At 33.5% G+C, this 13,499-nt stretch overlaps 3 protein-coding genes across 3 annotated transcripts in view; 1 reads left to right on the top strand and 2 right to left on the bottom strand.

Annotated features, from left to right (window-relative positions):
- Sdc (Syndecan) overlaps positions 1 to 13,499 on the top strand; it is a 298,382-nt gene that overhangs the window by 137,379 nt on the left and 147,504 nt on the right. The window lies entirely within an intron of this gene.
- Positions 27 to 3,002, bottom strand: LOC149487510 (lipase 3-like). The gene is made up of 5 exons (XM_089695779.1): positions 2,928 to 3,002; positions 1,945 to 2,143; positions 1,236 to 1,609; positions 955 to 1,056; positions 27 to 448 (listed from the first exon to the last, which is right to left on the bottom strand). The coding sequence occupies exons 1-5, from the start codon at positions 3,000 to 3,002 to the stop codon at positions 77 to 79; spliced, it is 1,122 nt and encodes a 373-aa protein (XP_089551905.1). The 3' UTR covers positions 27 to 76.
- LOC149487509 (lipase 3-like) lies at positions 6,357 to 13,109 on the bottom strand. The gene is made up of 5 exons (XM_089695778.1): positions 13,071 to 13,109; positions 10,001 to 10,199; positions 9,180 to 9,553; positions 8,238 to 8,369; positions 6,357 to 6,728 (listed from the first exon to the last, which is right to left on the bottom strand). The coding sequence occupies exons 1-5, from the start codon at positions 13,107 to 13,109 to the stop codon at positions 6,357 to 6,359; spliced, it is 1,116 nt and encodes a 371-aa protein (XP_089551904.1).

The following is a 13,499-nucleotide window of genomic DNA, read 5'->3' as shown; positions in this document are numbered from 1 at the left end:
CAATATAATATGAATAAAAAAATCTGTATCGTTTGTACTTCTCAGGTCATTTATTTCTAGATCTTAACATTGTGTCTTAACGCCTTCTTAGATCTTCAATGATGTATTCTGTGACTAGTTGTCTTGCGTCGGTGGCAACTACAAAATCTACATGAGAGAAATCTTCTCTCGCTACTTTACGAGCGTTGGCTTTCGGCAAATCTTTAACCATCTCGAGAACATCCCTCTCATCGAGAAGTTCATCCGATACGGTGTAATGCATTGTGATATCTACGGTTATCTTCTTAAGGTCGTATTTGGGAGGAGTGAGGGATCCGTACTTCAATAGATTTGTTACGGGTGAATAGTACCATCTTCTGAATACTTTGTCGTTGATGTTCTGGCCGTAGTGGGCGTATTGCTTCAGAGATGAACCGGCGGCTATGTCGGTTGAGTTGTTGATTTGATCCTGTAAATTATTCAATAAATAAATATTTCAGGACAATTTTCACACTCGGCACGATCTGATCCCATAGTAAGCTTTCGCTTGTGTTATGGAAACCAGATGGCTGATAAACATTCATATATAATTTTAAATAAATACTTATATAGATAATTAACACCCAGACACAGAGCAAACATCTATGTTCATCACACAAATATTTGCCCCGGGTGGGAATCGAACCCACGACCTCTGGCTTGGAAGGCAGGGTCACTAACAACCAAGCCAACCAGTCAGTCAAACCGGTCAATCATTACATTATAGTGATCATTGTTCAAAACTTTCTCTAATATTATAAAAAAAATGTCATATTTGATATTAGTAGGTATGATACGTTAATTTTTTTGTAAAGTCAAAGAGGAACATGTGGTCATTTGAACAATTAACTGGAAATTAAAAGATTTATTGATGTAATGGCATTAAAAAAATTGTAACATTGTTATAATCATTCCAATTTTAAACGATTTACTTACAAGAACATCCTCCAAATCTACATTGTATGCGCTGACTTCATTAAGCGCTGCTGCGTTTTCAGGTCCATTCAATTCGACTATACCCGCGGCCCTTGCGATGCCCTGTAAAGTAAATTACATATAAAATATGTAAGTTGGAGCTAATTTTGTTTAACATACTATCTTCGCACATAGAAACATATATAAATCTTTTCTCTTTATTATTATTCTTATCCTTGAACAAAGCGACGATTATTATTTAAGTTTTTATTAAGAAGGAGTTGAATTTCGAAAGTACTTACGTAAATAGTGTTGGTGAAAGCAGCAGCAGTTTTCAAAGCCCCATGAGGGAAGTGGTTTTGATATCCCACTCCAGCCAGCAAATGAGCTGATATGAACTTGTCATTGAATTCTGGTTTCATCGAGTTAAGTACTAAGAACACAGTTCCTCCTTGAGAGTGGCCAATGTAATGGAGTTTATCCTGACCAGACTTCTCCAAAGCAAAGTTGATCATAGCAGGAAGATCGTAGACACCTATTTCTTCCCAGCTGAAGTCGAAGAATTCTAACTTCTGGCGATTGTGGTCAGGGTTTAAACTGACGTGACGACGGGAATTGCCGACGCCTCTTGCGTTTCCTAGCCACACGTCATAACCAGCATCGGCTAAGTTAAAACCTGAAATTAACGTGAATTTAGTAGACCTCTTTAGACGTTAGCAATGTACAAACATACGTTTTCGAAAGCCCGAAAGTAGAATCAATAGATATCTACGATATAAACGTATCTACGTATAAGACTGTCTGTTGTCTGCGTTTCACGAAAAATACGAGACGGATTTTGATGAAACTTTTTTATTATATAGCAATTAGTCCTGGGCAACTTATAAGCTATTTTCAAAAATTTATTTTCAAAAGAATATTCGAATTAATGAATATTATTTTAAGCACAAGTGAACGAACTTGTGATAACAGCGCAAGCAGTAGTAGTATATAAACTTTTATTTCACTAACCGATGGCATAATCAGGTCCCATTTCAATATAATTGCTGGAGCAGCCGCTGAGGCCATGCATCATGAAGACAACTGGTCGTCTGCTTGATCCGAACTGATTCCTTCCTCGGGGTATCCTATTGACTTCCAAAATATATCCGTCCTCTGTGCGGACATCGTACCTTTCCGCTGGGTACCCAGCATTTAATATTTTATCGTGCTAGAAAATAATTATATTTTGATTTTTTTATGATGAATTTTTAAAGGAAATTCTTCGGAAACCAAACGAAGAAATAGTAAATAACCTTCAACGTATTACCTTTCTTTAAAAAGGAATACAAGGAAAACGTCCAGGAGCTACAGAAAAACACAATCCAAAAGCACTTTGCTTCTTATAAATGTCTTACAAACATGAATGAAAAATACAACAAAAGGATCGTATAAAATGATATCTTACTATAGCGTAGTACACAATAGCGAATGCAATATACGATTCAGAGAGCTCCACTTTCTTTCTACTTTATGCCTTGAAGTTATTGGCAGGGTCAAGGAGTTCTTATGCCGAGATTGAAATTGCACCAATGTTGCGATTTAAAGCAGACTTTGAGTTGCGTCTAACGTTTTTTTTTTGTGAGGATTGATTGGATTTCTCGCTAGTTATTATGAAATATCTGACGTTTTTAACCTTTAAGATGCATATTTGTTAGTTTATACAACATAATATTAGGAAATTATTGGCTGTTATTTCGATAGAAAACTTCACGAAGTTAAGTTAATTTAAAACATTTTACATAAACTGCATATGATGACTTTCGTAATCAACTATATTTCTTTAAAAAGAACTTTTCTATTGTGTCTTAAACACACAAAATTAACTACACAAGATAAATCGATTTCCAAAACTCTGCAAAAGCACTCCATGATTCGAACAAATAGACATAATTACCTACCTATAAACTAACTGCCTTGATATTTTTCACTAGAAAATAACAGAATCTACTTACAGTTTTGCACACATCGATTCCCTGCACGGGAAGTGTAGCGCAAAGCGCTACCACTAGAGTTATTTTGAACAGCATTGTCTAGAATGATGCTTAAGAGTACCGTCCTCCCGTTTTATAAGGCGTTATCTTAATCCGGGGCAATAATGCCTCAAATCGTATGGTTATTTGCTATTATCTGTACCAACCAACGTGTCACCTTTCGGCTTTTTCATTCATTGACCACACTTGATACGAGCTATGTTTTTGTTTTAGAAAATTCGTGTAAATGACATGTTTGATGTTTGTGTAAAGTGAATCTTACATATGAGTTTGTTGTTTTGGTATTATTAAATAATTGTAAAGTGACAAGTCGTATGGATTTTAGTTTAATTCTACTTATTATTAGACAGTAGAGACTGTATTATAATGAATTTTGAATATTTATACAAGATTTATACAGTCAACTTTTACAGGTAGGTTCTTAACAGTAAAAATTATTGACTGTTTTCATTATCACAGACGATGGCCTTTGTTAAAAAATAAAAATTGGTTTAAAGTTTTATCCGAAAAAATATTTTTCTTTATAAAGTATCAAGTCAGTTATTAATTTAGTAAAGTAGTAATTAATTAAAGTCTGTACATTATTTAATTATTTCAGAATCTTAGACTTAACATAATCTGTGGTGTAATCTTCTTAATTGGGCTTTCGTAGATTTCTCCTATTCTAAATTAAATCTGATTTGGTTAATAGTTTATAAAGATGGAAGATATTACGAGTTTAATTTATAAAAATAGGCATATTATAGGTAATAAGTTACTAATTGATCCATTCTTAGTTCACGGCATAAATTAAAATAAAAAATGCTAGAAAATTGAAGTCAAAGTCTCAAGAAAATTATACTGATTATTTTTATAACTTGAAAAATAATTAACTTTTCCTATCAATTAAATCCTGTATCTCTAAGTTTTTCTGGTGTATTTCACATTTGCTTCACTGATCGATTTTCTTACGGTCAAGTGAGTGATGAGCCGTCTATGTCCTGTGGACGTTTTATTACTGTCTCGAAATATTTTCCTGTTAATTGCACTTTAGTTAATACTAGCGGTCCGCCCCGGCTTCGCCCGTCGTACATATTTCGCAATAAAAGGTAGCCTATGTTCTTTCTCAGGGTCTAAAGATTATCTGCGCCAAATTTCATCAAAATCGGTCCAGTAGTTTATGCGTGAAAACTGAAAACCATACATACATACATACAAACCTTTCGTCTTTATCATATTAGTATAGATGTAAATATGTTCTGACTCTGAACAAAATTGCTCATATTTGTTTATAATCTTTTGTACTACTAATTTCAGTTCAAATAATAATTTCAAACATGATTCATGCATTGTTTTATCATCGGATTGTCTGCACCAAGTTTAGATTATATTCTTTGAAATATAAAGTTTTATGGATGGCTTATCCAAGATGGTTTTGATAAAAAATAAAAGGCTTCCTGTTAAGTGAAAGTGTTCAATAAAATTTAATAATAATATATTATTGAGATAGTGTTACAAAAAATAAGGGTTAGATCTCAAAGGTCTCTGTATCCCTCATTTTTCATTTACGGATAAGGCTGTATAAAATAATGCGTTGGCACTTTATCTTGTTGTTTATTTCAGTTTAAATATAGAAAAATTAATATCTTAATATCACTAAAGAAAGAAGAGCGTGTGTGCCGAGCACACGTGTCAGAAGTGAAACTTCTTTGGCGATGCCTTACTTGATGACGTGACGGTATTGCCATGACGCTACCTTGAAATTTTACTCTGAACGCCCCTAAAGAAGTTTCATTTCAAAGATGTTATATCTCTGAAGAGATACGTTGTACTTAATGCACCTATTTGTTTATAAACACCACACAATATATAACGCATTCAGTGATAATAAATATGTTATCAGATTATATGAAAACTCAAGTCCTGTCTTCTATGGCTGTGGGAGTGTGTGGGGAGCGTGAGATCTAACTATGGAAACCCTTGGTGATAAATTATTTATAACCAATCTGTTCAATTTCTATTGATATTATTCTAGAAAAAATTGTAAAGCTTAAAAAACGCAAATTCCATGTAAATTAAATGGGAGTTATTGATTTGATATAGTTTTTTTTTCACTTAGGTAGGTATCTATCTATACATTTAGATTCCATTTTATATTTGAAGATGTATTGTAGGAAGTATCTACATTTAGAGAAAAATATTTAATAATAATGAGTCGTATTTAGTTTATCTTATCGCTATGGTAGTGTAAAAAGCTTATTTTTTATTACGTTTTCGTGTTTGTGTATTTATGGTCATTAACTGCGCGTTTAACTGCGTATTTATAATTATTTTGTAAACAAAGGCTAAAAAAATATCATAATTTTTTTAAACGACACGGGTTTCCTTTCGTATCAACCCTTAATGTATTTTTAGAGTGTTCATTTAAATTAATTGGTGAATCGATTTTGATAAGTCTTTGTATGTATAACGAAGTAATGAAGCAGGTAGATTTTGAAATTATTCATAAAAATAGATCAGTTTAAAATAGTACCAATATGGAAAGGATGTCAATGGTTGGTTATCATGTTTTAATCTCTTATATATAAAATTCTCGTGTCACAATGTTAGTCTGCATACTCCTCCGAAACGGGTGGACCGATTCTCATGAAATTTTCTGTGCATATCGGGTAAGTCTGAGAATCGGCCAACATCTATTTTTCATATGTACCACGGGCGAAGCCGGGGCGGGCCGCTAGTTAAAGATAACTTTTTATTGGTATTCAATATTATTTCAAGTGTTACTTCAGATTATAGAATCATCAATAAAAACGTTCTTTAGGTAAAAAAGATAACATCCCTAAAATATAAAACACCTAAGCTACAATGGGCATTAGAAATGAACGTCAAATAAGAATTTTCTAGAGAATTACCGTACATCCTCTTGGCGTAAAAGAGCCAGGTTGATTTTAATAGAATTGAGTTTCAAGTCTTCATAATTTATGAGAAACGAACGAAGAAAACAGTTGGTATCTACGCATATTATCAAGCCATATACCTACTATCTATTTTTCCAATTTGTTGTTTAGAATCTATTATCGAATATTAGATTTATGATATACAATTTGTATTTTATTGTTTGCGATTTATTTTATTCTCCAACTAATTTCCTTAATTCGTAGTAATAAGAAGTAATCTATATAAATTTAGATAATATAGCCACCAGGAAAGTTTTTATTTTCAAGTCAGTGTTATTGTATTATGTTCAGCCATTAAATAATAAATTGCCTAATTTTTATTGTTTTACACATTATCAGGCATATCATTTTTGATGGTTTCCTTATTGGGCTTATTTCTCAAAAATACATTCTAAAGATAACTATAACGTTCATTCAGACATAAATAACAAATACAATTTTATATAATCGTTTATTATCGTCGTCTCAAATCGTCAATAATGAAATCGGTCACCAATGACTTAACAAGGGAGGAAGCCACAAAGTCCACATGACCGAAGTCAGCCTTAGCTACCCGGCGGGCTTGTCCTCTAGGCAAGTCATTGACCATAGATAGAACATCTCTTTCATCCAGCAAGTCATCTCCTAGAGTATAATGCATGATGACGTCAACGTTAATACGGTTTAGGTTGTAGCTAGGTGGTGTTGCAGATCCGTACTTCAATATGTTCATGGTTGGGGAGTAGTACCAACGTCTGAAGGCTCTGTCGTTTATGTTTTGGCCGTAGTGCGCGAACTGCTTGACTGCAGAACCGGCCATTAGCTCTGCGCCGTCTATGATTTCTTCCTGTGAATAGAGATGTTTGTTATTGTTTTGTAGAAGTATTTCAAGCATCGCGATATTGTAACATATAGGGAAATTGTAAAGATTATAAAATTGATAAATCTGAAAGAAACGTTGGGTGTAATATTAGCAAAATATATTGAGTAGGTATGCACTATAGTAATAATTATGATAACGAACTTATAAAAACAATACTATTAGGATCAATATTGTTTGGAAACAATACTGAAATCTGATATTTCGTTATAAATCCGATCTTTCACTTAAAACATTAAGTGGGATTGCCCATAAATGCAAATTTCCCAGCCATACATTTTGATTGTCGCCCAAACTAGCGGAGCCGTCAAAAACAAGTCATTCTTTGTGATAAGGGTAGGTATACAATTACTGGTTAATTGGGGCCTTAGAAATCGGGTTTGGACGGCATTCGGCCAATTTGGGCATCTGTCTATACATAGTGGGAAAAGTTTAGGGTAATGGCCAATATTGATGGGGTTTGGGAAAAAAGTAAGGTCGGGTTCGCAAATGAGAATGAAGAAGATACGCATGTTAGTATAAATGTAGTAAAAAGTAATATGTTGTACCTATGACATAAAATGTAGCTTAACGAAATGTACCTACTAAAAGTAAAGATTTTTTTTATATAGATATTATAATTATATATATATATTATATTGTATATATATATATATATTATATTGGTTGAAATGGTTGTTAATCATCTCAATAGATGGCGCGCGGTGTGTCCCTTCAGACACATAAAACTGAAAGAATAGAATAAATTCGATCACTCGGGCGGGTCACGAGTGGCTGAGTTGGTGAGGCATCCGCCCCGGAATGGCGCGAAGGATGCGGGTTCGAGTCCCGCCTCGTGATCGAATTTTTTCTATTCTTTATAAATTTATATTTATAAATTTATATAGATATTATAATTTTAATAGCACTGAATATTTCACATTTTTATACAAAATAATTCCTCATCACTCTCATTTTATATACCTAGTAAAAATTATTATGACTACATATAAGCACTTCATAAGATAAAAGCAGTGAAAGAATATGTTTACGAATAAACGGTGCATAGAGGAGACGTGTATTTTTAATAATTTAACCAATTCCGGTCTAGCTGCCCTACACCGACTTCATTAATGAATGCTGTAACATGTAGTTGGTAGAAAAATATAATAGGAAATTATTCTAAGTTAAATTTTTCTTATGTAATTTACATCAACAACTTACGAACGTTACTAACGTCATTAACTATTAAGAATCTAATTTGTTTTAACCAGCTTCTCCCCGCGGTTTTACACGCATTGCTTCTAGCGTCATATTATAATATATTACGGCCTGTAGTCTATAGGTTTTCTTCGATAAATAGGCTATCTAACACTGAAATAATTTTTCTTATCAGACCCGTTCCTGAGATTAGTGCGTTAATGTAACCAAATTAACAAATAAACTCTTCAGCTTTATAATATTAGTATAGAAATGTATATAAATAAAGATAATTACAATAATCTGATCCAAGTCAGCGTCTCGAGAACATGTGGTGTTAGCGCAAGTGCTGCTGCTGACGATACCCTCGGATGTGACGGTCCAGTCTGGTCCATAGATCTCCACCACACCTCGGGTTTTGGCGAGCGCCTGAAAATATGAATATAATAAAATTTAGAGAAAATTGTTCAATCCATACTAATATTATAAATGCGAAAGTAACTCTGTCTGTCTGTCTGTTACTCAATCACGCCTAAACTACTGACCCAATTTGCATGAAATTTGGTATGGAGATATTTTGATACCCGAGAAAGGACATAGGCTACCTTTTATTGCGAAATAATAGGTATGTACCACGGGCGAAGCCGGGGCGGACCTCTAGTAGGTTCATATCTTATAAACTATGCTTTTTTAGGACAGGGAAATTTTGATTGTATAAAATTGTGCTGATAGCCTGAACACAAAATTATTCAGGAAATAGTTAACTGGTGGTTCATATAACATAGAAATAGTTAAATTTGGATAAATATGTGACTTGTATGTGTAGGTGTTTATAAGTAATAACGTAAATACATCATATTATGGGATTAATAATGAAACGAACGGATATAAATTCATGAATAAAAGGTAAGTATTTATCTAGAGCCACAGACAATAATAAGAGGCATAATTCTAATTCTTCATTTCAATTCATAATACAGCAAACGGTTTTTCCAAATATAATAATCAGCGTGATACGATAAACTAGCTCCATATACCGACACTTGGTAATTTACGTAGATTAGCTAGGTAGAATTTACTTGAAAGTAACTGATTATTCAATAAAATAGAGCACAGTGGGATAATGGACCTATAAGCTATTGCAATAGATCTCAAAATCGCATCAACATCTATAATCGTCTACCACAAACTTGGCTCATCCTATTACAGTGTAGTCGAACAATTGAAATTAATACTTACATGAATGCTGCTGGTAAACGAAGCTGCGCGTTTCAACGTCGGATTTGGGAAATGTCTCTGATACCCAACACCGGCCAACAGATGCGCCGATGCAAACTTCGCATTATATTCAGTTCTCATTGAATTTAGAACTAAGAACACGGTCCCTCCTTGCGAGTGGCCGATATAATGGAGTCGGTTCTGGCCAGTGTGCTGCAACGCAAAGTCGATCATAGCGGGCAAGTCATAGAGCGCAATATCCTCCCAAGAGAAGTCGAAGAAGTCAAACTTTTGTCTTCTATGATCTGGGTTCAAGGAAACATGGCGGCGGGAATTGCCCACTCCTCGGGCGTTTCCTAGCCACACGTCGAAACCAGCGTCCGCTAAGTTGAATCCTGTTAATAATTCAACGTTGTTTATGGTCTAAGTTTTTAACTTTTTAAATGTATTAAACAACGTTTCTGCTGATGAAAAGTATAAAGTTGCTGATTGTAATCTAAATCTGCGGAAAACAATTAGGTGAAATGAATTTGTGGAAATGGATTTGCACAGATGAGTATTTAAACTTGGATATAAAACTAGGTACCTACTTAAATATAGCATATGTATACCAAATCGAAACAAATATATATCTAAATAATTTAGAAAAGTCATTAAACATGCAGTTATGGAATCAAAGTTGAGTTAACCGTTACTGTTGAGTTGAAAACTTTGAATATAATTCGTAATTCTGAAAACATACTCACACTTATTAGAAAAATACGATCTACCTACTTGTAAATGACAAGCTAACCATGCTAGGAATATTAGATTATCTTATTTTACCAGTAATATCGCCTTACCCATAGCATATCTAGGCCCTAACTCCACATAGGAATTGGAGCATCCAGTCAATCCATGCATCATGAAGACCACGGGCCGCGGTCTCGCATCATGCTGGTTCTGTCCCCGGGGGATCCTGTTCACCTCCAGGATGTATCCGTCGGAGGTCGTGACGTCATAGCGCTCGGCTGGGTACCCGGCGCTGCGTATCTTGTCATGCTGTAAGGGTTTTTTATAAACATGTAACACTTTAGTACCTAAACGTGAAAAGCTTCTAGCTACGTAGTTTTAGAACGTTGGTTTATAAAATTCGCATTATATTTAGTACAAACTCTGTTTGATATGTTCATATAATTTACCTTCAAATATTGTTCGATAAACTGAAGATAAAAATAACGATAGTTACAACTGTCAGAAACATCACGTGCCACATTAGAGGCTTATTCCAAGTTACTTAAAAATTAACGATGAGAAATTTGATAGAATAAAAGCCGGTACAATAACTTATCCATACATTGCTCTCCAAAAACAACGCTATTTATCCATTGTTAACTAAGAGCAAAAAAATTGGTAATTTAAAGGTAAAACATTACTTAATTACATTTAAATTAGGTACCCGAGAATAAATAAAACACGCAACTACTTAATTAAAAATTAATAGTCTCCCAAGGCTCATAGCTAAAGCCCCCCACGCACGCCCCCCATAAAGCCAATAAAACAAATAAATAATCTACTCACAGTGCGACACACGTCGCTTCCCACAACTAAATTCACTGTATAAAAAACAAATATTAAATTGATTATTTTAATCCACATTGTCGGGTAATAAAATTGCCTGCATGTGCAGTCCGTTATATATATTGTGGAACGCTATCTAAATCCCGGGTTTAAAATATAATATTTTAATCAACGAAATGTTAAAAATAATTTTTATTTTGTGTTTTTCCGAGAAACTTACATTTTTAGCAACAAAGATACGCAACTGTATTGGATCTGTTGAATATAGAACCGAATATCATGATAACTGCATAATAAAAGGTTTTTGTGCTTGAATTATTACATAATATTTTAAGACACTCTTCATAGATCATGGCTTTGTTTAAGATAAATTAGGAAAGTAATAAATTCGATTATTGAGGTAGGTCGGTAAGGGTCTTAAGTTAAAATAAGTAGTAAATTAGGTACAAATGAATCTATCAAAATTGTAAATTATTAACATCCAGCAGCACGATGTGGTGTTCCTATTTCTGAAGTGAAACGAAATAATCTGCTTAAATCATCATGAAGGTATGAAAGTTCTCAATTTTTTTATATGTTTAACTCAAGGAATTACATAATAATATCTACTATCAAATCCTTGAACTTGTCGATAAAATTTTATTAATATAAGATTTTGGCCTCACCTTTAAAATCTTAAGAGTACCTCTTATCAGGCTTATCGTAATGATAAGTTATTTTTACGTATATTTATATAATAATACTAGCTGTGCTCCGCGGTTTCACCCGCATTGCTCCGCTCCTGTTGATCTTAGCGTGATGATATATTATAGCCTATAGCCTTCCTCGATAAATAGGCTATTAACAACGAAAGAATGTTTCAAATCGGACCAGTAGTTCCTGAGATTAGCGCGTTCAAACAAAGAAAGAAACCCTTATGCTTTATAATATTAGTACCTATAGATTCAATGGTTCTTGGGTGTTTATACATACGACAACTTAGAATTCTTTCAATTCATCCCTAAAAAGGAGAGTAAATATATACTTACATTTGTGTTGTTTGTCTTACTAATAATGTTTTATGTTTGGGTGTGTATGATGGCCCAGATATCCTTAAATTTTAAATCTGAAGAGGTTCTAAAGATAATAATATCTAACGTCTCAAATTAGCACGTAGTAAATGTTAAGTTTTGTATGAAACAAAAATAAAAACTATTAAACAAGTATTCAAAGCAACGAAGCAGTAGGTATGCAATACTGAACTAACTCATGTGAGTGTTTTGTTTGCAAACTTACTCATAACAAAACACACTCGGAGAATTTGCTAATTATAGTATAATAAGTAATTATTTCTGTATTATAGGATCACTAATGGATGTGATTGGACTGAGAGTGACCTATTATCAAAGAAACATTAGTTCTTCCTTCGAATTTTGGCTAGCAGTCTATGCAACAACCATTTGCGCAAAAGATACAAATTTTTCACGTGTTTATGTGGGTTTGCCTTTTTTGACATTTCTGATAATACAGTAGTCATCCGAAATCCGAATAAGTAAGTAGTTCCTGTGATAAGCTCGTTAAAAAAACCCTTTTTAGCTTAATAGGTAAGTATATATCAATTACGAGCTTCAGAAATCGCTTTGTTCAAAAGCAAACAAACTTTTAAAATAAGTATAAAAGTATAGACTATAGACATTGAAACACATATGCGTTTCCAAACTTAACTAAGCGGTTCCTTGAACAACCATAAGGATAATTTATGGCTTTATCTCTATAGAAAACAAGACATTTCACCTGTAAGGTCTCACTTATGAGGGTCGCTTGTAATGGCTCATTAGCGTTTGTTAAGTGCGGTTTGACAGATGATATATGACCTCATACTTAGTTCTTGAACATGCTAATTGTATTTCATCATTACTTTTCCCAGTTTCCGTGAAACAATATCAACAAAATATACAAACACAGTTAATTTCCTATATCCGTGATCTTTTAACCCTACAGTAGTCGCGTACCTAAAAGTGACGTGTGTGGTCGCGTGGTCTACAATACCATTTTTAAAACAAGAAAAAGTACATAAATAACTTAAAAAGTATGTTTATTTATTTATAAATCATCATTACTATATAGTTTCTATTTAAAATAATCAACAAAACATACAACCATATCATTTATGATTAGAAAAAACAAACATTTGCATGGCATTTGCATTGCATTTGCATGGCGTTTGCATGGCGTTTGCATGGCACTTGCATGGCACTGGCATGGCACTTGCATGGCACTGGCATTAAAATCACAATATTATATTTGTAAAAAATAAATGAAACGGTCTCAACAAAAAACTTACGTACATAGTTGGTCGCGTGGCATACGTACGTAGACCGCTAATTTAGCGGAGAATGAGTTGATCTCCATTTTCCGGTATTAATCCCATGATAAACTTGCGGTTTCACTAAATGATAAGATTAGTAATTTATTTTGACGGATGAGTTATTATAGTTATTGATATGCAAATATTCATTACAAATATTAAGAAATTGTTAATGTTATTTTTAGAACAAATTTAATGAAAATTTATTTTATACTAGCGGTACGCCCCGGCTTCGCCCGTGGTACATAATATTAACGTTTTCTCTACATATGAACCATCCTCGTACTTCAAGGAATATAATAAAAAAAGAATTATCGAAATCGGTTCAGCCGTTCTCGAGTTATGCGCTTACCAACACATTTTGCGATTCATTTTTATATATAAGAAGAAGAAGATTAGAACGGCGATCATGAGATGATAAGCGTAGATCTGGT

The sequence above is a fragment of the Colias philodice genome, chromosome 6 (genome assembly GCF_061535455.1).
Source record: "Colias philodice isolate Cphi_HAF_F1 chromosome 6, ilColPhil1 Martin Lab GWU primary, whole genome shotgun sequence".
Classification (NCBI taxonomy): domain Eukaryota; kingdom Metazoa; phylum Arthropoda; class Insecta; order Lepidoptera; family Pieridae; genus Colias; species Colias philodice.
The sequence above is the reverse complement of the archived record's forward strand: the minus strand, read 5'-3'. Positions and strand labels throughout refer to the sequence as shown.

What these genes read in the sequence shown, in the direction of transcription:
- LOC149487510 (XM_089695779.1), bottom strand. Translation starts at nt 3,002, where the DNA reads ATGCTGTTCAAAATAACTCTAGTGGTAGCGCTTTGCGCTACACTTCCC. An exon ending in GGGACCTGATTATGCCATCG is followed by an intron (nt 1,610 to 1,944) that starts GTTAGTGAAATA and finishes CGTTAATTTCAG; the next exon opens with GTTTTAACTTAGCCGATGCT. An exon ending in CTTTCACCAACACTATTTAC is followed by an intron (nt 1,057 to 1,235) that starts GTAAGTACTTTC and finishes TTTACTTTACAG; the next exon opens with GGCATCGCAAGGGCCGCGGG.
- LOC149487509 (XM_089695778.1), bottom strand. Translation starts at nt 13,109, where the DNA reads ATGGAGATCAACTCATTCTCCGCTAAATTAGCGGTCTAC. An exon ending in CCGCTAAATTAGCGGTCTAC is followed by an intron (nt 10,200 to 13,070) that starts GTACGTATGCCA and finishes AAACCCTTACAG; the next exon opens with CATGACAAGATACGCAGCGC. An exon ending in AGGGCCTAGATATGCTATGG is followed by an intron (nt 9,554 to 10,000) that starts GTAAGGCGATAT and finishes AATTATTAACAG; the next exon opens with GATTCAACTTAGCGGACGCT.